Genomic DNA, 24946 nt, shown 5'->3' on the forward strand with positions numbered 1-24946 from the left:
AAAACAATACACATATACTAACGACAGTTGCATGCGAGGAGGATAGTCCACTCAAGCTCTAGTTCAGCTGTACATAAGTGATAGAAATAACTGTCTGGAATTGCAGGATATTTTGTTTTTACTACTTTCATGGATGTGAGTACTGTTGGCAAGGACAACATTTGATGCCCATGCCTAATTGACCTTCAGAAGATAGTGGTGAAGTGACTTCTTGGAACATTGCAGTGGATTTCCGAAAGGAATAGGTTAATACGCAAGATAAGCGAGCATGGAGTTGGATGTAAAACATTAGCACGGATAAAGGATTGGTTAACACGCAGGAAGCAGAGAGTGGGGCACTTTCAAGTTGGCAGGTGGCGAATAGCGGAGTACCACGGGGTAAGCGCAGGGACTTCAACTGTTTACAATCTATATTAATGACATAGATGAAGAGACAGAGTAATGTAGCTAACTTTTCTGATAATACAAAGTGGAAAGCTAAGCAATTGAGAGGATAGAGAGAGGCTGTAAAGAGAGAAAGGCAGGGTAAGTGAGTGGGCAACAAGATGGCAGATGGAATATAATGTAGAGAAGCCTGAAGTTGTTCACTTTGGTTGAATGGATAAAAAAGTTGAATATTTTTTAAATGGTGAGAGCAGGCTCCAACAGGCCACATGGTCTACTCCTGCTCTTGCCTGTGTTCTTGCGCAGCCATCTGGTGCTGGTACAGTGCTGCTGGGAAAGGGGTTCCAGGATTTTGAACCAGTAATGATGTTGGAACAGCAAAATAGTTCCAGGTCATAATGGTTTGTGTCTAGGAAGGGAAGTTCCAGATGGTTGTGTTCCAATAGATCATAGAATTTACAGTACAAAAAGAGGCCATTCGGCCCATTGTGTGGGAATCGGCCCATGGAAAGATCACCCTACCTATGCCCACACCCCCACTCTATCCCCGTAACCCAATCTAACCTTTTTGGACACTAAGGGCAATTTAGCATGGCCAATCCAGCTAACCTGCACATCTTTGGACTGGGAGGAAACCGGAGCACCTGGAGGCAACTCACGCAGACACAGGAAGAATGTGCAGACTCCGCACTGGCAATGACCCAAGCCGGGAATCGAACCTGGGACCCTGGTGCTGTGAAGCAACTGTGCTAATCAATGTGCTACCGTGCCACCCATGCGTCAGCTGCCCTTGTCCTTCTAGGTAGTAAAGGTCATGAGTTTGGTAGGTGCTGGTGAGGAAAACTTAGTAAGTAGCTGCAGTGTATCTTACATGGTGCACACTGCTGCCACTGTGTGCTGGTGATGAAGAGAGGGAATGTTTAAGGCGGTGTATGGGTTGTCAATCAAGCGGGCTGCTTTATCCTGAATGGTGTCAAGCTTCTTGAGTGTTGTTGCGGCTGCACTCACCCAGTCAAGTGGAGAGTATTCCATCACATTCCTTACTTGTCCCGAGTAGATGTTGCACAGGCTTTGTGGAGTCAGGAGATGGCTTACCAGCCTCTTACCTGTTTTTACAACCACAATATTGATATGGCTGGTTCAATTAAGTATCTGGTCAGTAGTAATGGTGGGGGATTCAGCGATGGTAGTGCTGTTGAATGTTAAGGGGTGTATTATATTCTCTCTTGTTGGAGTTGGTCATCGTCTGGCAGTTTTCAGGCATAAATGTTACCTTGGAGCAAGGCTGTAATGAAGTCAGGAGCTGAGTGACCTTGGTGCAATCAAAAATGAGCATTGGTGAGCAGGTTATTACTGCTTTTGTTCCACTTGATAACACTGTCAATTATACATGACATCGTTTTGCTGATGTTTGAGAGGAGACTGATTTTTTTTTTCCTCGCTGTCTATGGACAGGATATACCTGGGCAACTTTGCACAATGTTGAGTAAATACCAATGTTGCAGTTATGCTGATGGGGCTTGACTGGGGGACAGCTAATTCTGGAGGACAAATCTTCAGTACAGTTGCCAGGGTGATGTCAGGACCCATACACATTTCTGCATCCAGTGACTTCAGCCTTTTTTTAATATCACGTGCGTTTAACCAGACTGTCTGAAGTCTGGTTTCTGTGATGGTGGGCACTTCGGGCGGTGGCTGAGATGGGTTATGTATGAGGCAATTCTGGCTGAAGCTGGCTGCCGATGCTTCAGCCTGGTCTTTCAAACTGGTGTGCTGGGCTCCCCCATCAACAAGGGTGGGGATACTTGTGGAGCTTCTTTCTCTGGTTAGTTGTCCAATGGTCCACCAGCATTCCGCACGGAATGTGCAGGAGTTTAGAGATTTGAACTGATGTGGGCTCATTTTGCCCTGTCCACTGCATGCTGTTTCTGCTGTTTAGCATGCAAGTAGAACGCAAAGCTGTGTCAAAGCTGTCTGAGGCATTCAAAGGCAATATTCTGTGAGCACAGTGTAAACATGTCCCCACAAAGAAAAAGGGTGGCACTGCCAAATCTAGAGAACCCTGGTTATCCAGAAGCATACGGGCCACGATAAAGCAGAAAAAGAAACAAAAGGGTAAGAGTTGATGGATGTTTTTGCAAATGGAAAACAGTTTGCAGTGGTGTTCCTCACGGCTCAGTGTTTGTGCCCTTGCTGTTTGTTGTCTCTATCAATGATTTACACTTAAATGTGTGTGGCAGGATTGGAAAATTTGCAGATGGCACAAAAATCGGTCATGTAGTTGAGAGTGAAGAGGATAGCGGCTCCAGAATGATATTGCTGGTTTATTTGAGTGGTCAGAGAAGTGGGGCGTGAATCCCGCCCCCGCCGGCCGCCAAATTCTCCGGCACCAGATATTCGTTGGCGGCGGGAATCGCGCCGGTCGGCGCCGCCCCCCCCCTGGCGATTCTCCAGCCCGCGATGGGCCGAAGTCCCGCTGCTGTCATGCCTGTACCGCCGGCGTGAATCAAACCACCTACCTTCCCGGCGGGACTAGGCAGTGCGGGCGGGCTCCGGGGTCCTGGGGGAGGGGGGGGGCACGGGGTGAACTGGCCCCAGGGGGTGCCGCCCACGGTGGCCTGGCCCGCGATCGGGGCCCACCGATCCGTGGGTGGGCCTGTGCCGTGGGGGCACTCTTTTCCCTCCACCTCGGCCACAGCCTCCGCGATGGCCGACGCGTAGGAGACACCTCTCCCGCGCATGCGCGGGGATGGTGTCACCGGCTGCTGACGCACCCGCGCATGCGCGGACTTCCGCCGCCTGGCGAAGTCCTTTCGGCCCCAGCTGGCGTGGCGCCAAAGGCCTTCAACGCCAGCCGGTGGAGCGGAAACCACTCCGGCGCGGGCCGAGACCCTCAAGGTGAGGGCTTGGCCCCTAAATCCGCACCTTTGGGGCGGCCCGACTCCGGAGTGGTTCACGCCACTCCATCCCGCCGGGACCCCTCGCCCCGCCGGGTAGGGAAGAATCCCGTCGGTGGTAAATGCAATTCAATCCTGAAAAGTGTGAAGTAATGCTTTTGGAGAGGGCAGACAAAGCAAGGCAAATCAATACTCAATAAATGGGAAGATATTGAGAAGATTGAAGAAGTGAGAGTCCTTGGAGTGCATGTCCACAGATCCTTGAAGGTGTCAGGATTGGTGGGCAAGGTGGTCAAGAAAGCATGTGGAACGCTTGCCTTTATTGGGCAAGGTATTGAGTACAAAAGCAGGAATGTAATACTGGAACTGCATAAAACACTGGTTAGGCCACAGCTGGAGTTTTGTGTACAGTTCTGGTCACCGCATTACAGGAAGGATATAATTGTTCTGGAGCGAGTGTAGAGAGGATTTACAAGAACGTTGCCAAGGCTTGAATTTGGCATACTAGGACAGATTGGATAGGCTAGCATTGTTTTCCTTAGATCGGAGGAGGCTAAGTGTAATTCAGGTACACAAAATTATGAAAGCCCTAGACAGGAAAGACTTGCTTCCCCTTGCTGAGGTGTCAATTAGTAGGGGGGTATAGATGTACTAAAGGGGTATGAGGGTGCTCTTTCAGGGGGTCGGTGCAGACGTGATGGGCGAAATGGCCTCCTTCTGCACTGTAGGAATTCTATGGAGGGAAACGATTTTTCACCCAGAGGGTGGTGGGCATCTGGCATTCACTGCCTAAATTGGTGGTTGAGGCTGAAACACTCAACTCATTTCTAAGGTACGTGAATCTGTGCCTGAAGTGTTGTGACCTGAAAGGCTATGGACTAGGTGCTGGAAAATGGATCAAATTGAGCGGTGAGTTTTTTTTCTCCTCTTTGGCTGATGCAATGGCCTCCTTCTGCTTCGTAACATTTATTTTGTTCTCTGGTCTTGTGTTAGAGCTTCACATGTTAGCACCCAGTTTTTAGGTATGTCTGGTGCTGCTCCTGGCATGCCTCATGATTCGCCTGGCTGGATGGTAATGGTAGAGTGAGAGATATTCGCGATCATGGGATTACAGATTGTGGTTGGATACAATTTTGCGGTGACTGATGGCCCACAATGCCTTATGGGTGTCCAGTTCTGAGTTGCTAGACCTTTTCTGTCCTTGCCCCATTTAGCACTGTGCTCATGCCACACAATATAGTTGTGGTGTGACCGAGCCACTCTTGTGGTACGCATTGAACTTCCCCACCCAGCGTACATTCTGTGCCCTTGCTAGCCTCAAAGCCCCCTCTAATAGTGTTGAATAACGAGGAATGCTGATTCATCAGCTGACGGAAGGCAGTAGGTGGTAATTGTCAGGAAGTTTCCTTGTCCATGTTGGTCTTGATGCCATGAGACTGAATGGAGTCAGTCTGAGGACACACCGGGAAACTCTCTCCCAAATGTACATCACCTTCTATGGTGGGACAGGACATAACAAGGGATTGCGATGAAGGAGTCTGGGACATTGGCTGTCAGGTATGCTTTGGTTAGTGTGACTATTTGAGGCTCTTGCCTGTCCAGTTTGTGGAACAACTCTCTCATTTTTGCGACAAGTCCCTAGCTGTTAGCAAGGAAGACTTTGCAGGGTTGATTGGGCAGCATGTGCCATTTCCAGTGCCTTAAGTTGATGCCGGGTGGTCAACTGTTTTGATTCCTTTTTGTCTAAGCAGTTTGGCACAACTGAATGACTGTTAGGCCATTTTGGAGAGCAATTAAAAGTGAAGCACGTTGTTATTTTAGAGCCATGCACAAGTTCATAAGGAGCAGATAGGCCATTTGGCCCATCGAGTCTGCTCCGTCATTCGATCATGGCTAATCTCATCCTGGCCTTAACTCCACCGTACTGCCCATTCTCCATAGTCCTTCAACCGGTTACTAACTCCTCAAATGTACTCACTGTCCCAGCATCCACTGCACTCTGCGACAGTGAGTTCCACAGATTCTCCCTTTGGGAGAAGTAATTTCTCCTCAACTCTGTTTTGAATTTGCGACCTGTTACCCTATGACCTCTCATTCTAGAATGCCCCACAAGAGTAAGCATCCGCTCCACGTCGACTTTATCCATACCTTTTAGCATCTTGTATACCTTATATATATTATGGCCTGAAGTCAGACTGCCAGTTCGTTAGTAATGTGTGTAGTTTAAATCTAAATGAATTTGACGATTGATTTCATTGCAAGTTTACAATCCCTTTGTCATTGTGCATTAGAAACATAGACAGGCATTTAGCTGATTGTGCATAACATGTTTATGCACTTTGATCAAAGTTTAAGAAGTGTGTGTGCTTAAGAACACTGCATACATTTTATATGGTGATTAGCTAGTTACTTCAGCACATTGAACCTGAACTACGTCCAGATGACTTTGACTGACTCCTTTTATCATTGTGGCCATGGAGTTTAGATATAAACCTGAAACGGTTCCTGATGAAAATAATGGAGTACATTGATAAGACAAATGCAGCGCACACCGTGTGTATGAATTTTCAAAGGATGTTTCACATAAATGATTTATTAAGGTGATGCACGATCAATGACCACTAAAGCGAGGTTGTAGTCCAACTGAAGGTTTTAATAAGCTAGATGTTTCCTCCAGCAGCTCAGGTACAGAATGAAGGCTGCTGGGGCGGCACGGGCTCTTATACCCTGCCTAGCAGGGCGGAGCTACCATATAGCTTGACCAATGGGAAACACACAATATCTACCAATGGTGTTCCAACATTATCAGGTACCATAATGCCTCTACACAGACTACCACATAAGGCACATTGCACGGAAAGGAATATAACAACATGGGAACGATCAAAACAGAATGCAGCTCATATACCTTTTCAGATCAGAGGGATGGAAATGGTGTTTCTCAGAGGTCTATTTATAAATGATTTGAACTTGTGTAAAGAATGTGCAGTATTAAAAAATAATCAGCACGATTGTTGTGAAGAAAACTTTATAAGTAAGTGAAATCAAGGGATGGACAGAAAAATGAGTTTGGTAGATAGATGGCAGAAAAGGAAAACAATCTGAAGGGTGGTTTTGACTTCCTCTGCTTGGCAGAAACAAGCAAATAGTGCATTTGAAATGACATTCAACTTCCAGACTTGCTTTTTCATATAAAGCTTTCCCTGGAGACAGGTGGCTGTACAATGATTTCAGCCAGGCACCATCCCATACAGTGCTCGAGTTCAAGAGTGGGCATTAGGTTATATCTTTGTTACCTCCTCCAAACCAATAATTAAATGTGAGATGCTTACAGAACATGATGAGCACTGTCCACACTATGTGAACTAAAACATAGAACATAGAACAGTACAGCACAGTACAGGCCCTCCAGCCCACGATGTTGTGCCGACCATTTATCCTAATCTAAGATCAACCTAACCTACACCCCTTCAATTTACTGCTGTCCATGTGCCTGTCTAAGAGTCACTTAAATGTCCCTAATGACTCTGACTCCACCACCTCTGTTGGCAGTGCATTCCACACACCCACCACACTGTGTAAAGAACCTACCTCTGACATCTCCTCTATACCTTCCTCCAATCACCTTAAAATTATGTCCCCTCGTGACAGCCATTTCCACCCTGGAGAAACGTCTCTGGCTATCCACTCTATCCATGCCTCTCATCACCTTGTACATCTCTATCAAGTCACCTCTCTGCCTTCTTCGCTGCAGTGAGAAAAGCCCTAGCTCCCTCAACCTTTCTTCATAAGACATGCCCTCCAGACCAGGCAGCATTCTGGTAAATTTCCTCTGTACCCTCTCCAAAGCATCCACATCCTTCCTATAATGAGGCGACCAGAACTGGACACAATATCACAAGTGTGGTCTAACTAGGATTTTATAAAGTTGCAGCAAAACCTCGTGGCTTTGAAACTCAATCCCCCTGTTAATGAAAGCCAACACACCATACGTGTTCTTAACAACCCTATCAACCTGGGCGGCAATTTTGAGGGATCTATGTATGTGGACCCCAAGATCCCTCTGTTCCTCCACACTTCCAAGAACCCTGCCTTTAACCGTGTATTCAGAATTCAAATTCGACCTTCCCAAATGAATCACTTCACATTTATCAAGGTTGAACTCCATCTGCCACTTCTCAGCCCAGCTCTGCATCCTGTCAATGTCCTATTGTAACCTGCAACAGCTCTCAACACTATCTACAACTCCCCCAACCTTCGTGTCATCGGCAAACTTGCTAACCCGCCCTTCCACTTCCTCATCCAAGTCAATTACAAAAACCACAAAGAGCAGAGGTCCCAGAACAGATCTTTGCGGGACACCCACTGGTCACCGACCTCCAGGCGGAATACTTTCCATCCACTACCACTTGCTGTCTTCTTTTGGCCAGCCAATTCCGAATCCAGACAGCCACATTTCCCTGTATCCCATGCCCCCTAACTTTCTGAATGAGCCTACCATGGGGAACCTTATCAAATGCCTTACTGAAATCCATATACACCACATCCACTGTCCGACCTTCATCAATGTGTCTCGTCACATCCTCAAAGAATTCAATGAGGCTTGTGTGGCATGACCTCCCCCTCACAAAGCCATGCTGACTATCTTTAATCAAACTATGTTTTTCTAAATAATCATAAATCCTATCTCCCAGAATCCTTTCCAATATTTTGATCACCACAGACGTAAGACTGATGGGTCTGTAATTCCCAGGGAATTCCCTCTTCCTCTTCTTGAACAGGGGAACAACATTCGCCTCCCTCCAATCATTCGATTCTACTCCAGTGGAGAGTAAGGACGCAAAGATCATCGCCAACGGCGCAGCAATCTCCTCCCTTGCTGCCCTTAGTAACCTTGGGTATATCCCGTCAGGCCCAGGGGACTTATCTACCCTAATGCTTTTCAAAATTTCCAGCACATCCTCCTTCTTAATATCAACCTGTTCGAGTCCATTAACCTGGTTCACACTGTTGGCATGAGCAACATTCTCTCTAGTGAATACTGATGCAAAATATTTATTTCGGGCCTCCCCCATCTCCTCAGACTTTGGACACAAGTTCCCTCCACTATGCTTGATTGGCCCTACTCTCAATCTGATCATCCTCATATTTCTCACATAAGTGCAGAATGCCTTGGGGTTTTCCCTAATCCTTCCCGCCAGGGGTTTTTCATGCCCCCTTCTAGCTCTCCTAAGTCCATTTTTTAGTTCCTTCCTGGCTATCTTGTAATCCTCCAGAGCCGTGCCAGATCCTTGCTTCCTCAACCTTACGTAAGCTTCCTTCTTCCTCTTGATTAGAAGCTCCACTTCTCTTGTCATCCAAGACTCTTTCACCTCACCATTCCTTCCTTATCTCAGTGGGACAAAACTATCTAGCACTCGCAGCAAGTGCTCCTTAAGCAACCCCCACATTACTGTTGTGCATTTCCCCAAGAACAATTGTTCCCACTTTATGCTCCTCAGCTCCTGTCTTAATAGTAGTATAATTTCCCCTCCCCCAATTAAATAACTTCCCATACTGTCTGTTCCTATCCCTCTCCATGACTATGGTGAAGGTCAGTTAAAGTGATAGTAAAACTCCAAAACGTCTTCAGTGTCTCCCTCCCTACCTCCTCCTCCTCTAACCCCAAAAAAACCAATCACTGTAAGGATCCCAGCCAAGTAAACATCAAGACGGAGACTCGAGGGCAGGGAGAAGTAGAAAGAAGTTGAACCGTGATGTCACAGCCAGCAGATAAGCGATTAGCTGGTGACTGGTAAGTAGTTTTTCTTTTCCCTGAGGTGTGTTGATAAGGTAAGGTTTTTCTATTTCTATTTTTTTTCAATGTGATTGGTAACAATTTTTCTTTTTCCTTTTTCATTTATCTATTGTTTGATATTATAGTTGGACGAAGTTAAGCTTAAGATTAAAAATGGCAGGAGATCTCAGACCCGTGTTATGCTCCACTTGCTCAATGTGGGAGCTCAGGGACGTGGCTGATGTCCCTGGCTCCTTCACGTGCGGGAAGTGTGTCCAGCTGCAGCTCTTGTTAGACCGCATGACGGCTCTGGAGCTGCGGATGGACTCAATTTGGAGCATCCGTGACGCTGAGGAGGTCGTGGATAGCACGTTTAGCGAATTGGTCACACCACAGATTAGGATTGCTGAGGGAGAAAGGGAATGGGTGACTAAAAGGCAGAGAAAAAGCAGGAGGGCAGTGCAGGTGTCCCCTGTGGTCATCTCCCTCCAAAACAGGTATACCGTTTTGGACACTGTTGGGGGAGATGTCTCACCAGGGGAAGGCAGCAGTAGCCAGGTTCATGGCACCATGGCTGGCTCTGCTGTACAGAAGGGCGGTAAAAAGAGTGGAAGGGCTATAGTCATAGGGGATTCAATTGTAAGGGGAGTAGATAGGCGGTTCTGTGGTCGAAACCAAGACTCCCGAATGGTATGTTGCCTCCCGGGTGCACGGGTCAGGGGTGTCTCAGATCGGCTGCAGAACATTCTGAAGGGGGAGGGTGAACAGCCAGTTGTCGTGGTGCATATAGGCACCAATGATATAGGTGATAAACAGGATAAGGTCCGACAAGCAGAATTTAGGGAGTTAGGAGCCAAGTTTTAAAAAGTCGGACCTCAGAGGTAGTAATCTCAGGATTGCTACCAGTGCCACGTGGTAGTCAGAGTAGAAATGAAAGAATAGGCAGGATGAATGCGTGACTTGAGAGATGGTGCAGGAGGGAGGGGTTCAGATTTTTGGGACATAGGGACAGGTTCTGGGGGAGGTGGGACTACTACAAATTGGACAGTCTACACCTGGGCCGGACTGGAACCAATGTCCTTGGGGGTGCTTTTGCTAACGCTGTTGGGGAGGGTTTAAACTAATGTGGCAGGGGGATGGGAACCAAATGAGGAGGTTAGTGGACAGTAAGGAGGTAGTAACTAAAGCCTGTAAGGAACTAGATCATGAAGTCAGCGTGACTAAGGGGAAGAGTAGGCAGGGAGCAAATGATGAACGCAAAGGGACGGGTGGTCTGAGGTGCATTTGTTTTAATGCAAAAAGTGTAGTAGGTAAGGCAGATGAACTTAGGGCTTGGATTAGTACCTGGAAGTATGATGTTATTGCTATTACTGAGACTTGGTTGAGGGAACGGCATGATTGGCAACTAAATATCCCAGGATATTGATGCTTCAGGCGGGATAGAGAGGGAGGTAAAAGGAGTGGAGGAGTTGCATTACTGGTCAGAGAGGATATCACAGCTGTGCTGAAGGAGGGCACTATGGAGGACTCGAGCAGTGAGGCGATATGGGCAGAGCTCAGAAATAGGAAGGGTGCGGTAACAATGTTGGGGCTGTACTACAGACAGCCAACAGTGAGCGTGAGATAGAGGTACAAATATGTAAACAGATTATGGAAAGATGTAGGAGCAACAGGGTGGTGGTGATAGGAGATTTTAATTTTCCCAACAATAACTGGGATACACTTAGTGTCAGAGGTCTAGATGGAGCAGAATTTGTAAGGAGCATCCAGGAGGATTTTCTAGAGCAGTATGTAAATAGTCCAACTCGGGAAGGGACCATACTGGACCTGGTGTTGGGGAATGAGCCCGGCCAGTTGGTTGAAGTTTCAGTCGGGGATTATTTTGGGAATAGTGATCACAATTCCGTAAGTTTTAGAATACTCATGGACAAAGACGAGAGTGGTCCTAAAGGAAGAGTGCTAAATTGGGGGAAGGCCATCTATACCAAAATTCGGCAGGAGCTGGGGAATGTGGATTGGGAGAAGCTGTTTGAAGGTAAATCCACATTTGATATGTGGGAGGCTTTTAAAGAGAGGTTGATTAGAGTGCAGGACAGACCTGTTCCTGTGAAAATGAGGGATAGAAATGGCAAGATTAGGGAACCATGGATGACAGGTGAAATTGTGAGACTAGCTAAGAGGAAAAGGAAGCATACATGAGGTCTAGGCGACTGAAGACAGACAAAGCTGTGGAAGAATATCGGGAATGTAGGACCAATCTGAAACGAGGAATCAAGAGGGCTAAAAGGGGTCATGAAATATCTTTAGCAAACAGGGTTAAGAAAAATCCCGAAGCCACTTATTCATATATAAGGAGCAAGAGGGTAACTAAAGAAAGGGTTGGCCCACTCAGGGACAAAGGAGGAAACTTATGTGTGGAGTCAGAGAAAATGGGTGAGATTCTTAAAGAGTACTTTGCATCGGTGTTCACCGACGAGAGGGACATGACGGATGTTGAGGTTAGGGATAGATGTTTGATTACTTTAGGTCAAGTCGGCATAAGGAGGGAGGATGTGTTGGGCATTCTAAAAGGCATTAAGGTGGACAAGTCCCCAGGACCAGATGGGATCTATCCCAGGTTACTGAAGGAAGTATGAGAGGAAATAGCTGGGGCCTTAACAGATATATTTGCAGCATCCTTGAACACAGGTGAGGTACCGGAGGACTGGAGAATTGCTAATGTTGTCCCCTTGTTTAAGAAGGGTAGCAGGGATAATTCAGATAATTATAGACCGGTGAGCCTGATATCAGTGGTAGGGAAGCTGCTGGAGAAGTTACTGAGGGATAGGATCTATTCCCATTTGGAAGAAAATGGGCTTATCAGTGATAGGCAACATGGTTTTGTGCAGGGTAGGTCATGTCTTACCAACTTAATAGAATTCTTTGAGGAAGTGACAAAGTTGATTGATGAGGGAAGGGCTGTAGATGTCATATACATGGACTTCAGTAAGGCATTTGATAAGGTTCCCCATGGTAGGCTGATGGAGAAAGTGAAGTCTCATGGGGTCCAGGGTGTACTAGCTAGATGGATAAAGAACTGGCTGGGCAACAGGAGACAGAGAGTAGTAGTGGAAGGGAGTTTCTCAAAATGGAGAACTGTGACCAGTGGTGTTCCACAGGGATCTGTGCTGGGACCACTGTTGTTCGTGATATACATAAATGATCTGGAGGAAGGTATAGGTGGTCTGATCAGCAAGTTTGCAGATGACACTAAGATTGGTGGAGTAGCAGATAGTGAAGGGGACTATCAGAGAATGCAGCAGAATATAGATAGATTGGAGAGTTTGGCGGAGAAATGGCAGATGGAGTTCAATCCGGGCCAATGCGAGGTGATGCATTTTGGAATATCCAATTCAAGAGCGAACTATACGGTCAACGAAAAAGCCCTGGGGAAAATTGATGAACAGAGAGATCTGGGTGTTCAGGTCTATTGTACCCTGAAGGTGGCTGCGCAGGTCGATCGAGCGGTCAAGAAGGCATACGGCATGCTTTCCTTCATTGGAAGGGGTATTGAGTACAAGAGTTGGCAGGTCATGTTACAGTTGTATAAGACTTTGGTTCGGCCACATTTGGAATACTGCAAACAGTTCTGATCGCCACATTACCAAAAGGATGTGGTGCAGAGGACGTTCACCAGGATGTTGCCTGGTATGGAGGGCGCCAGCTATGAAGAGAGGCTGAATAGATTAGGATTATTTTCATTAGAAAGATGGAGGTTGAGGGGGGACCTCATTGAGGTCTACAAAATCATGAGAGGTATAGACAGGGTGGATAGCAAGAAGCTTTTTCCCCAGAGTGGGGTATTCAATTACTAGGGGTCATGTGTTCAAGGTGAGAGGGGAAAAGTTTAAGGGAGATATGCATGGAAATTTCTTTACACCGAGAGTGGTGGGTGCCTGGAACGCATTGCCGGCGGAGGTAGTAGAGGCAGGCACGATAGCGTCATTTAAGATGTATCTAGACAGATACATGAATGGTCAGGAAGCAGAGAGATACAGATCCTTAGAAAATAGGCGACAGTTTTAGATAGAGGATCTGGATCGGCGCAGGCTCGGAGGGCCGAAGGGCCTGTTCCTGTGCTGTAATTTTTCTTTGTTCTTTGTTCTTGTCAAGGAGTTGTGGTCACTGTCACTGAAATGCTCTCCCACCGAGACATCTGACCCTGCTAGGTTTGTTGCAGAGCACCAAGTCCCAATATGACCTCCTCCTAGTCGGCCTATCTACATATTGAGTCAGGAATCCTTCCTGTACACACGTGCCAAAATCTGCTCCATCCAAACTATTTGCACTTAGGAGGTTCCAGTCAATATTAGGGAAGTTGAAGTCACCCATGACAACAACTCTGTTACTTCTGCACTTTTCCAAGATCTGCCGCCCAATCTGTTCCTATACCTCTTTGCTATTGGGGTGTCTATAGAAAACTCCCAATAAAGTGATTGTTCCTTTCTTGCTTCTGACTTCCACCCATACTGACTCAGTAGAGAAACCCACCTCAACTACCTCCTTTTCTGCAGTTGTGGTGCACTCCCTAATTAACAGTGCCACTCCCCCTCCTCTTTTACCTCCCTCCCTATTCTTCTGAAAACATCAAAACCCTGGAACAACCAACAACCATTCCTGCCTCTGTGAAATCCATGTCTCCATAATGGCTGCAACGTCGTAGTTCCACGTACTGATCCATGCTCTTAAGTTCATCTCCCTTATTCCTGACACTCCTTGCATTGAAACAGACACACTTTAACCCATTCCACTGAGTGCAACTTTGCCTTATCAATTGTCTATCCTCCCTCACAGACTTGCTGCATACTATTTCTGCCTGTTCAACAGCTACCCTATCCTCTGATCCATAGCTCTGGTTCCCATTGCCAGTGGGCAGCACTTTAGCATTGTGGATAGCACAATTGCTTCACAGCTCCAGGGTCCCAGGTTCGATTCCCGGCTTGGATCACTGTCTGTGCGGAGTCTGCACGTTCTCCCCGTGTGTGTGTGGGTTTCCTCCGGGTGCTCCGGTTTCCTCCCACAGTCCAAAGATGTGCGGGTTAGGTGGATTGGCCATGATAAATTGCCCTTAGTGTCCAAAAAATTGCCCTTAGTGGGGTTACTGGGTTATGGGGATAGGGTGGAGGTGTTGACCTTGGGTAGGGTGCTCTTTCCAAGAGCCGGTGCAGACTCGATGGGCCAAATGGCCTCCTTCTGCACTGTAAATTCTATGATTCCCTTGCCAAACTAGTTGAAACCCTCCCGAACAGCTCCAGCAAACCTCCCACCCAGGATATTGGTGCCCCTCCAGTTTAGTTGCAATCCGTCCTTCATGTACAGGTCCCACCTTCCCCAGAAGATATCCCAATGACCACATACCTGAAGCCTTCCCTTCTGCACCAGCCCTGTAGCCACGTATTCAGCTGCACTCGCTCTCTGTTCCTTGCCTCCCTTGCACGTGGTACCAGTAGCAATCCTGATATCACTACTTTGCTTGTCCTGCTCTTTAGCTTCCAACCTAATTTCCTAAAATCACTTTTTAGATCCTCATCTCTTTTCTTAGCTATGTCATTGGTGCCGAAGTGCACCACAACTTCTGGTTGCTCTCCCTTAAGAATCCTGTAGACTCGATCCGAGACATCCCCGCCCCTGGCACTCGGGAGGCAACATACCTTCTGGAGTCTCGTTCAAGACCACAGAATCTCCTATCCATTCCCCTAACCATTGAGTCTCCTATCACTATTGCTTTTCTATTCTCCCCATTCCCTTCTGAGCCACAGAGCCAGGCTCAGTGCCAGAGACCTGAGCGCTAGGGCCTTCCCCGGTAGATCATCTCCCCAACAGCATCCAAAACGGTATACCTATTTTGAAGGGGAACGGCCACGAGAGATCCCTGCACTATCTGCCCGTTCATTTTCCTTCCCCTGACTGTAACCCAGCTACTCTTGTCCTGTACCTTGGGTGTGGCTACCTCCCTGTAACTCTTCGCTATCATCCCCTCTGCCTCCCAGGTGATCCGAAGTTCCTCCAGCTCCAGTTCCCTATCACGGTTTCTGAGGAGCTGGAGTTGGGTGCACTTCCCGTATGTGTAGTCAGCGGGGACATCGGTGGTATCCCTCACCACCCACATCCTACAGGAGGAGCATGCAACTGCCCTAGCCTCCATCCCCTCTGATCTGAATTCACAAAGAGATTTAAAGAGGAAAAAAAAAGAAAAGATTAAACACCCGTTAGGCCCTTTTAAAAATATATATATACTGTTGCTACTCTCCCAAGTGAACCGTCTAAAATCGGTGATTCTGCAAAATGGTACGATGATAGCTCGCTGCCCCCAAAAAACAAAACAAACAACAACAAAAAATTAAATTTAAAAATTAAAAAGCCCTTAAATAAACAACTCTTACCTTACAAAATGTAGCTGCCTGTGAACCAACTGGAACTCCGCCCTCCAACCCTGCTCCCAGTCAGCTGCACTCACTGTAAACTCCCGGCTCCCTTCACGCTCTTTGAGGTGACTGTACATTAACTGTAGGCCCAAATCCCCTAGGACGTCCAAAGGGGCCCTACATCCGGGATTGATAATGTGCTGGAACTGCCTTCCATTTGGTACCTTCACTAAATGGTGTGAGCCTGGATTCTTTCAAAAGGGCACTTCCCAATGATTTGAGTGCAGAGCCCTGATTTGTACCCTCTCACTTCAAAAATGAAGCTACTTCACATCAATATTCATGTTATCATATCAACATAACTTCAGATATGGCTGTCACTTTAACATGAGGGAGTGCCATTTCAATAATAAAAGCAGAAAATGCTGGATAAACTCAGCAAGCCTGGCAGCATCTGTCGAGAGAGATAGGGAGTTAACCTTTCAAGTCCACTTGTCACTTCTTTAGAGCAGAAGGGGGTAGAAATGCCAATTTCAATGTTGGGACAGTGTGACAAGATTAAAATCATGCTTGAGATACAAAATTGTGACATGCAGTATCTGGACAATTAACGTATTTAACAATTAATGTGCCTGCCACTGTCATTTTGACAAAAGATTTTCAATTTACGTGTTTTACAGCTTCCCTATTGGCTGGGAGGCTCAGTGATGGTGCAACTGCCGACACACAGGGGAGAACAGATAGGATACTGTCCTTGTACTGACAGTCAGTATTATTTCTTTGCTCGTCTTTCTGCTGTTAAACTACCTCACACTTGGAGCACGGCAACTTTAACAGTTGGAGAGCAGAAATCCAATTTACAGAACTACTTCTTGGTGCAACTGCATGCTATAAATGCCTTATCAAAACCCCATTATCCAGTTCATTTTGCAGGTTCATCCATTAGCAAATTAAATTAGCAAAGTGTAATGTTTTCCATGTCAAGTGTAAAAGACCTTTAGTGACAGTAATGTAAGGCATTGTGGCTGGGGATAGCAGGTCAAGATGATTTAACTTTAACCGTCAGTTCAGACATGGGAAATCACATGATTTGACCTGACACTAGGTGAAATTATCTGTGCGTCAACTTGAAATGTACCCAACAAGGGCTTTCTTTTGTGATATAAACTATGATTATTACCATAATAATAAATCTTTCAAAAGCCCAATTCTGCCAAGGGAATTACGACACACATTTAGTTTGTGCTAATGAAGGCAAAAGGATAATACAAATGTATGGGAGACAAAAGAAATGTGAACAATATCTGAGCATTGCATCACCACAGGCTGGAATTTACTCTAATCGGCGAGCAAACAAACTGCATTTTCTGTTTGCTAGCTTTGCTTTTGCCTGTTTAATTTGTGTGACTTTCTGCACAGGAGATTGCAGTAATTTAGAAATTTAAATTAGCGATCTCGAGTGAAGGAACCCCTTGTGGCACAGTGAGTACCTAGCTCTGAACCTGAAGCTGCAGGTTTGAGTTACATTCCAGGATTTGGTGGCCATGTGTTATGATAGGGATATATTAGGAAATTGGGCCCAGAATTGGTTCCACGATGTAACAGGAAATTTAGGGGTTAAAACAGACTGAAAAAAAACCTACTAGCAGCGGAATCAATGGTGTACGCCCATACCTGGCTGAGTCACATGGTCCCATTCAGAATTAAACTCGTTAGGGAATACATACGGTGATTTACATGAAATCCATTGTCATTTGGGACAACCTTGTTCGACAAGCCATTATCCCATTATAGAGTCTGATGACCCATTTTCCATCAATGGAAGGTTAAGTGCATGCAAATGGCATAGCACTGCCTTTTTGTGGGCAATCAAGTCCACAATACAGTTTGGGTTCCAGTCTGGATATCCCAGAACAGGATCTTTATTTGAAGGGCTGGATGGAGCTTAGAGAAAGAGAGAGAATCAATTTGAGTCACAGGTGGAGGTGAGCGATCATGAAACAGGTCTTGATACCTGCTGGCTGAAGGATGTAAGCAGCCATGGAATAGATCATGAAAACTGCCACACAGAGAGAGAAAGCTTTGAGAAAGGAATCTGAAAGAGATGTCCTAACAGAAGAAAGATTTCTTCCCAAATGCAAGTGTGATTTTGCCTGGATGTGTCAATGGAACGAGAGCTGTATTCTTTATTCCAAGCATTATTTAATGGGAAATAATGTTAAGGTGAAGAAACTACATGTAATCTGTAATCTGGTATGTCCGATTTGTGAAGTTTGAAAGGTTAAATATTATTTTCTTTTGTTTCAGTAAAGTTTTTTCATAAAATAACCACGCTAAATTTTTGATTCATGAATGAATCTATCTTTCTGCACAGTCTTGAAACTTAAAAATGTTAAGCTGGTTAAGTCTGATTCAGCCTCTTAACCTTTGTTGAGGGCTGACTAGGCGTTTGTAACACATGGAAGGTTTGTTTATTATGTGGCCAAACAGGTTGATTATCAACCTGTGAATTCTTCCAATGTGCCTATGGCAGGAAGTAAGAGCATGAGTATTTCCTCGTCAGCCATGCTTAATGTGGAGAAAGCATCCCTCAAGCTACAGCCTTTGGCAACAGGCTGGTGACCTGTTCCAGGAAAAACTAACCATAACAGGCATCAGCATGTGCTTTGTCTGCCTCTTCATAGAATCATAGAATTTACAGTGCTGAAGGAGGCCATTCGGCCATTGAGTCTGAACCGGCCCTTGGAAAGAGCACCCTACCCAAGTCCACACTTCCACCCTACCTCCATAACGTAGTAACCCCACTGAACCTTTTTGGACACTTAAGAGCGGTTTAGTACGGCCAATCCACCTAACCTGCACATCTTTGGACTGTGTGAGGAAACCGGAGCACCCGGAGGAAACCCATGCACACATGGGCAGAACGTGCAGACAGTGACCCAGGCCGGGAATTGAACCTGGGACCCTGGAGCTGTGAAGCAACTGTGATAACCACTATGCGGCCGTGCTGCCCCTCTTGTTCCTCTTTGTGGAGAGACCTCGAAGTCTAAATCTAGGGCTAGTTTCTCTGGTCCCCCAGCCATGTATTCCTCGGCGACACACCGTCGGCTGGCGGCGACATTCCCTCCTCTGGCCGCTTGTTAATGGGACTTTCCATTGAAGCCACACCATGCTGCCGGGAAACCCGTTTACAAGGGTGAGCAGCCAGCGGGGATAGGGAATCCCAATGGCCAGAGAATTCCGTCCCTAATCTCCACTTGAGGATCTGGGGCCTGTGTGAACAGTGCAAGCAATAGTGTTTCTCCGCAAGTAATCATATTGAAGTATTGTTAATGAGTAACATAGAATCTGAACCAGGAACTGATTTTTAAATGGGCCAGAGCCGGGACTGGGGGTAGGCAGGCCCACAATTAAGTGCCACTTGCTGTCGTGCCAGTTTGGAGTGGCAATATTAACTGCAAGCCATTTTGGCAAAGGCCGGGTCAGGTTCAGAATGACTACCAAGCAGTGATCAGCCAGTTGAGGGCAATTGCTGTTCTTGTGCTGGATTTCTAGTTGGCAGTGTGGGTAACATTGGCACGGATCGTGGTCAGGCACCCATGGCTGGTTCATATCAGGAAATGTGGACTGGGTGGGGGGGGAATGTGGATTGGCGGGATGAGGGGAGGGGGAGCTTCACCAGTGAGGGAACCTCTCCTGCAGAAAGTCCCCCAAGGCTGTGACCATTTAAAGTTCTAAAAATGGATAAATCCTATTCGGAGCCATCACCATGTTGGGGTTGTTGATGTTTCAGTGCTGGGGGGGGTCCACCTGAAAGGCAGGCTCTTCTTCTCATCCGAGCCAAAATCAATAAACAGTTATAGGTTGGGTGAATTCCATAATATACTTTGGAGCTTTCTAAACCCTGGCCCATAACACTATGACACCACTACAGGAACTTCATGAAATTTAATACATTGGAATGGGGAGCCAGCTAGAGAGATGCTGTTTTCATGTACTTTATGGAGGAGTGGTGGATCACAGACAGCAACACCCAGATCTTTGCATTTAACTGTACATATTGCGTTACCACCTAAAGTTGTTGTCAAATTTGTGTATAAATAAAGGTGAGCGGCATTAGCCTGACCATGATTTTTACTATAAGTTATGGACTGTTTTGTTGGGTTTTTCTTTTCCACAGGAAGGTTGTGTAGCTCGAGGTTGCTGCTGGAAACCAGTAACCGTTGGAAATGGGCCTTGGTGCTTCTTTGCTCTGAATATTGGATACAAGATCCAGGAAAGTCAGAAGAAAACTCGAGCAGGTCTGCACTGTAGCTCAAATGACTGCTTTTGTTTGTCTGCTCTCTTTATGAGATCTGTTTTTATGAACAAGTGCATTTAACCCAGATCCTATTTTGTAAAAGGGTTTGAAACTCCGCTGCACCGTCTGCCTTCTCCCTCCGTCTATGGAAATGACATTGAACAGTTGCTGCTGACTGCAGAAGCACAGACTGCAAATCGCTTCCGATTCAAGGTTAGCATGGCTTAAAGAGAACTGAAATCTTTGGGTTTTCAACTACCATCCTTTTAACACAACTACGCAATGGATAATCCATTTTTAAAAATTCTTAAATTTTAGTAGTTTTTTGTCATAAATGAATAAATGAAAAAATATAGATACAATAAGGAGACGGCCAAATAATGTTTTTTGGCAATGAGAATATGTTTATATCAATATTAAAATATGTTTTTAACTTTACCTTAAAGGGTAACACCGAATGTACAACTAAGATGCTAATGTGTTCACAGCACAGAATGAGGCCATTTGGCCTGTCATGTCTGTGCTGGCCCCTGAAGGAATAATTCAGCTGGTGCCCCCCCCCTACTTTTTTCACCATATATTACCTTCTTTTTTTCCTTTTCAAACAATAATCCAACACCCTTTTGAAAGCTTCAGTTGACCCTGCCCCACCACGCTCCCAGGCAGTGTGTTCTTCATGTTGCCATAGTTTCGGTTGTTAATTAGCATAATTCTGTTCCCACTGGTTCTCGCTCCTCCCACCAATGAGAACCGTTTCTTCCTATCTATTCTTTCCAGGTTCTGTTCAAGATTTTGAATTCCTCTTATCATAGCTCCACTCAACCGTCCCCTCCCCAGCATAAACAGACCCAACTTCTCCGACCTTTCAATATAACTGAACTTCCTCAAAGCTGGACACATGAATCTTTTCTGTACCCTCTCTAATGCCCAGAACAGGACACAGTATAGTTGAGGACAACCAGTGTTTTATACAAGTTTAACCTTGCTTTATTTAGTCATAAAGTCATAGAGTACAGAAGAGGACCTATGGCCCATTGAGTCTGCACCGACAAAACTACATAAATCTATAGTAATTTCACTTTCCAGCACTTGGCCCATAGCCTGGAATGCTAAGAACTTTCAAGCGCTGATAGATTTCATAGAATTTACAGTGCAGAAGGAGGCCATTCGGCCCATCGAGTCTGCACCGGCACTTGGAAAGAGCACCCTACCCAAGCCCACACCACCCTATCCCCATAACCCAGTAACCCCACCCAACACTAAGGGCAATTTTGGACACTAAGGGCAATTTAGCATGGCCAATCCACCTAACCTGCACATCTTTGGACTGTGGGAGGAAACCGGAGCACCCGGAGGAAACCCACGCACACACGGGGAGAACGTGCAGACTCCGCACAGACAGTGACCCAGCCGGGAATCGAACCTGGGACCCTGGCGCTGTGAAGCAATTGCGCTAACCGCTATGCTACCGTGCTGCCCACGGTACTCATTCACGTACTTTTTAAAGGTTGTGAGGTTTCTCGCCTCTACTACCCTCGAAGGCAGTGCATTTCAGACTCTTTCCTCCCGCCCCCCCACCCCTCCTCCTCCCATACACCCCACCCTCTGGATGAAAAAATTCTTCCTCAAATCTCCTCTTGCCACTCATCTTATGCCCCGTCCTTTTTATTGATCCTTCAACTAAGGGGAACAGCTGCTTCCTAGCCACCCTGTATTTACCCCTCATACTCTTATACGCAGAATCAGATCCCCCTTCAGTCTTTTCTGCTCGAAAGAAAACTATCTGAGCCTATCTAGCCTCTCTCTTCATAGCTCAAATGCTCCATCACAGGAAACCCTGATGAATTTCCTCCACCTTCTCCAGTGCAATCACATCCTTCCCATAGTGAGGCAACCCTCCCGGTTACCTCCTCCAAATAGTTGGGGCGGAATTCTCTGATAATCGGGCTATGTTCCCACGCCTGCGAGAAAACAGGCACGAACCACTCTGGACTTTCCTGGAGAAAGTCTAGAGTGATTCTCCGTTTTGAAGGGGGCTGGCAGGGCCCCGGATTAGTCCACGCAGCTCCAGCTGCCGATAGGGGGCCCTGCACCTCCGGCCACGGGTCCGCGCATGGGCACGGTGACTGCCTGCAGCGGCGGCCCCGTGCAACATGGCAGACCCACACAGCGGACTGGCCCCATCAATATAGGCCCCCCCAGATCGCGCGCCCCTGCTGATCGGTGGCCCCCGATCACAAACCTAGCCGTCCTGAAGGCCCCCCCTCCCCCCACGGTGCTGGATCCCCCTGCCCCCCACCAGCATGTGTCCGAAGCCGCCACTCCGAGTGCCCGCCGGGCGGAACCATGAATGAACCACGGCAGTGGGAACTCGGCCCGTTGTCGGCGGAGAATCGCCGCGGGGGCCTCTTTCAATGGCCCCCAACTGGCGTCGCGCCGACCGCGCGCGTGTGATTTGTGGCGATTCTCCGGGTCCCTGGGGAATCGCGGGAAGGTGTTGGACCCGATCGTGGGTCTGACGCCCCATTCTCCGGCCCCGTGCCGAGCGTGATTCATGATTAGCCATTCTCAAAAACATGCTGGCTTTCCAGATATAATACTTTTCGATACGGTGCATCAGAATATTTGATGTAGCAAAATAATTAGCTGCAAAACATGTAATTGAAATTATTGGGCGGCAACCTCATGGTTTTTGCCAATATCGTAGTAAACAGATTGGCATTTAAGGCATCATTTCATATTTTTGATATGTGCTTCGAACAGACATACTCATTTTTATTAACTGTCATGTTAAGATTACAGATGCTAACAAGCGTCGATTTGAAGTTCCGCATGAAAACATTAAACCGTTTGGGGGTCCTGCAGCATCAAACCCTAATTACGAAGTTGAGCTTAATGAGAATCCCTTTGGAATTATAATCAGGAGAAAGTCCACCAGAACAGTCCTGTAAGCAATTTTCTCCATGATACATATTTGAGACAATGCTGACAAAAAATATTCATAATAAGCGTATTATTACACTGACATGAAATTCTTCTGACTGCTCTTTTGAGGGATTAAAAGTCAACATTCAAAATCGTGACAAGGAATTTAATATGAAAGCGTTTATGTTGCTAGGTTTGCTCAGTACAATTTAAAGGCAAAAGTGATATTTCTGAAATAGAACAGGCCCTATTGGCTTATTCTGCAGCAATTCTCCGAATCAGTATCTGTAGAAATATATTTTGTGTGCTATCTCTCAATTTCTCATGAGTGTTTTCGCAACTCCATTCTTTTTGCTGTGAATTCAGCACATAAACACTCCCAGAGAAACAAAATTGCCCCAGTCTCTGGTTGTGCTGTAACATTGGGCGTCATTCTCCGACCCCCTGCCGGGTTGGAGAATCGCCGGGGGCTGCCGTGAATCCCGCCCCCGCCGGTTGCCGAAGTCTCCGGCACCGGATATTCGGCGGGGGCGGGAATCGGGCCGCGCCGGTTGGCGGGACCCCCGCTTGATTCTCCGGCCCGGATGGGCCGAAGTCCCACCGATAAATTGCCTGTCCCGCCGGCGTGGATTAAACCACCTTTTGAACGGCGGGACAAGGCGGCGTGGGCGGGCTCCAGGGTCCTGGGGGGGGGCGCGGGGCGATCTGGCCCCGGGGGTGCCCCCACGGTGGCCTGGCCCACGATCGGGGCCCACCGATCCGCGGGCGGGCCTGTGCCGTGGGGGCACTCTTTCCCTTCCGCCTCCGCCACGGTCTCCACCATGGCGGAGGTGGAAGAGACTCCCTCCACTGCGCATGCGTGGGAAACTGTCAGCGGCCGCTGACGCTCCCGCGCATGAGCCGCCCGGGGATGTCATTTCCGCACCAGCTGGCGGGGCAACAAAGGCCGTTTATGCAGCTGGCGGGGCGGAAATCCCTCCGGCGTCAGCCTAGACCCTCAATGTTGGGGCTCGGCCCCCAAAGATGCGGAGCCGTTTTGGGCGCCAGTCGGCGGACATCGCGCCGTTTCGGGAGAATTTCGCCCCTTATATTTGTCAACTCATGAGGCACAGTAACCTATTCAGAATCTCCAAGCACCCCTTCAACTTCACCACCCCGGCATGTTAAAAAAAATTAGATCACATATATTTCAAGCCTTTATTTGAATTCATAAACCGCTTTGTTCTCACTGGAATGACTGAGGTTGAGGGGCGGCCTGATAGAGGTCTACAAAATTATAAGGGGCATAGACAGAATGGATAGTCAGAGACTTTTTCCCAGGGTAGAGGGGTCAATTACTAGGGGATTAAGGTGCGAGGGGCAAGGTTTAGAGGAGATGCACGAGGCAAGTTTTTTTACACAGAGGGTAGTGGGTGCCTGGAACCCGCTGCCGGAGGAGGTGGTGGAAGCAGGGACGATAGTGACGTTTAAGGGCATCTTGACAAATACATGAATAGGATGGGAATAGAGGGATACGGACCCAGGAAGTGTGCAAGACTTTAGTTTAGACGGGCAGCATGGCGGCGCAAGCTTGGAGGGCCGAAGGGCCTGTACCTGTGCTGTGCCTTTCTTTGTTCTTTGCTTCAATTCTGTTTAGATCTCAGTAGCATAGAGCTCTAAATCCTGGGGAGTTATCCATATCAATCTTCCGTCACGATCCTTCAATGTGGCATGGTGTTTTTTCCCTCCGTAAGCTGTTCTCACTCTTTCTGTAAAATATAGAAAACCTTTTTGGGTAGAATAGATTAGCCAGCTGTCCACTTCTTTTGATGCAAGCTTAACGAAAAGATAAATATTACCAGAGCATAAATGCCAAAGAACAATCTTGTGTGTGTTTACAAAGCCACAATTTATTTTAAGCTCGCAATTACAGCATTTTATGGGATATGAGCAATCGTTCACTTATCAGCAACCTTATAAATACATACACTGTTCCAAAACTGAGGAATATGAACCTTCCCTAACAGATTAGAATTGTCACGTGGCCTAAAGTTTCAGATAGTTTGCATTGGTTTTATCAGCATGACCTGGCAGAAATCAGAAAAACAGCATAAAAGATTTGAGACTCTTACATCAAGCTTCCACTATCTTTAGTGTTTGTTTAAGTCGGACCAGTCCACAAAATCCACCGTGCCGCCGGATCAAAATGCTAATTTTTTGTGATAACTCATTTTTAGGTGTATTAGTAAAATCTCACAAGGTTACCACTCCCAAATACATT

The 24946-nt window shown here is 46.8% G+C and overlaps 1 protein-coding gene across 1 annotated transcript in view; it reads left to right on the forward strand.

The window, feature by feature from the left end:
* Positions 1–24946, forward strand: part of si (sucrase-isomaltase) — a 257508-nt gene that overhangs the window by 39572 nt on the left and 192990 nt on the right. The window contains exons 5-7 of the mRNA XM_072474450.1: positions 19642–19762; positions 19865–19974; positions 22557–22708. Of these exons, the coding sequence (XP_072330551.1) occupies positions 19642–19762; positions 19865–19974; positions 22557–22708 (383 nt within the window). The remainder of the gene's footprint in view (positions 1–19641; positions 19763–19864; positions 19975–22556; positions 22709–24946) is intronic.

This window comes from Scyliorhinus torazame, chromosome 14 (genome assembly GCF_047496885.1).
Source record: "Scyliorhinus torazame isolate Kashiwa2021f chromosome 14, sScyTor2.1, whole genome shotgun sequence".
Lineage (NCBI taxonomy): Eukaryota > Metazoa > Chordata > Chondrichthyes > Carcharhiniformes > Scyliorhinidae > Scyliorhinus > Scyliorhinus torazame.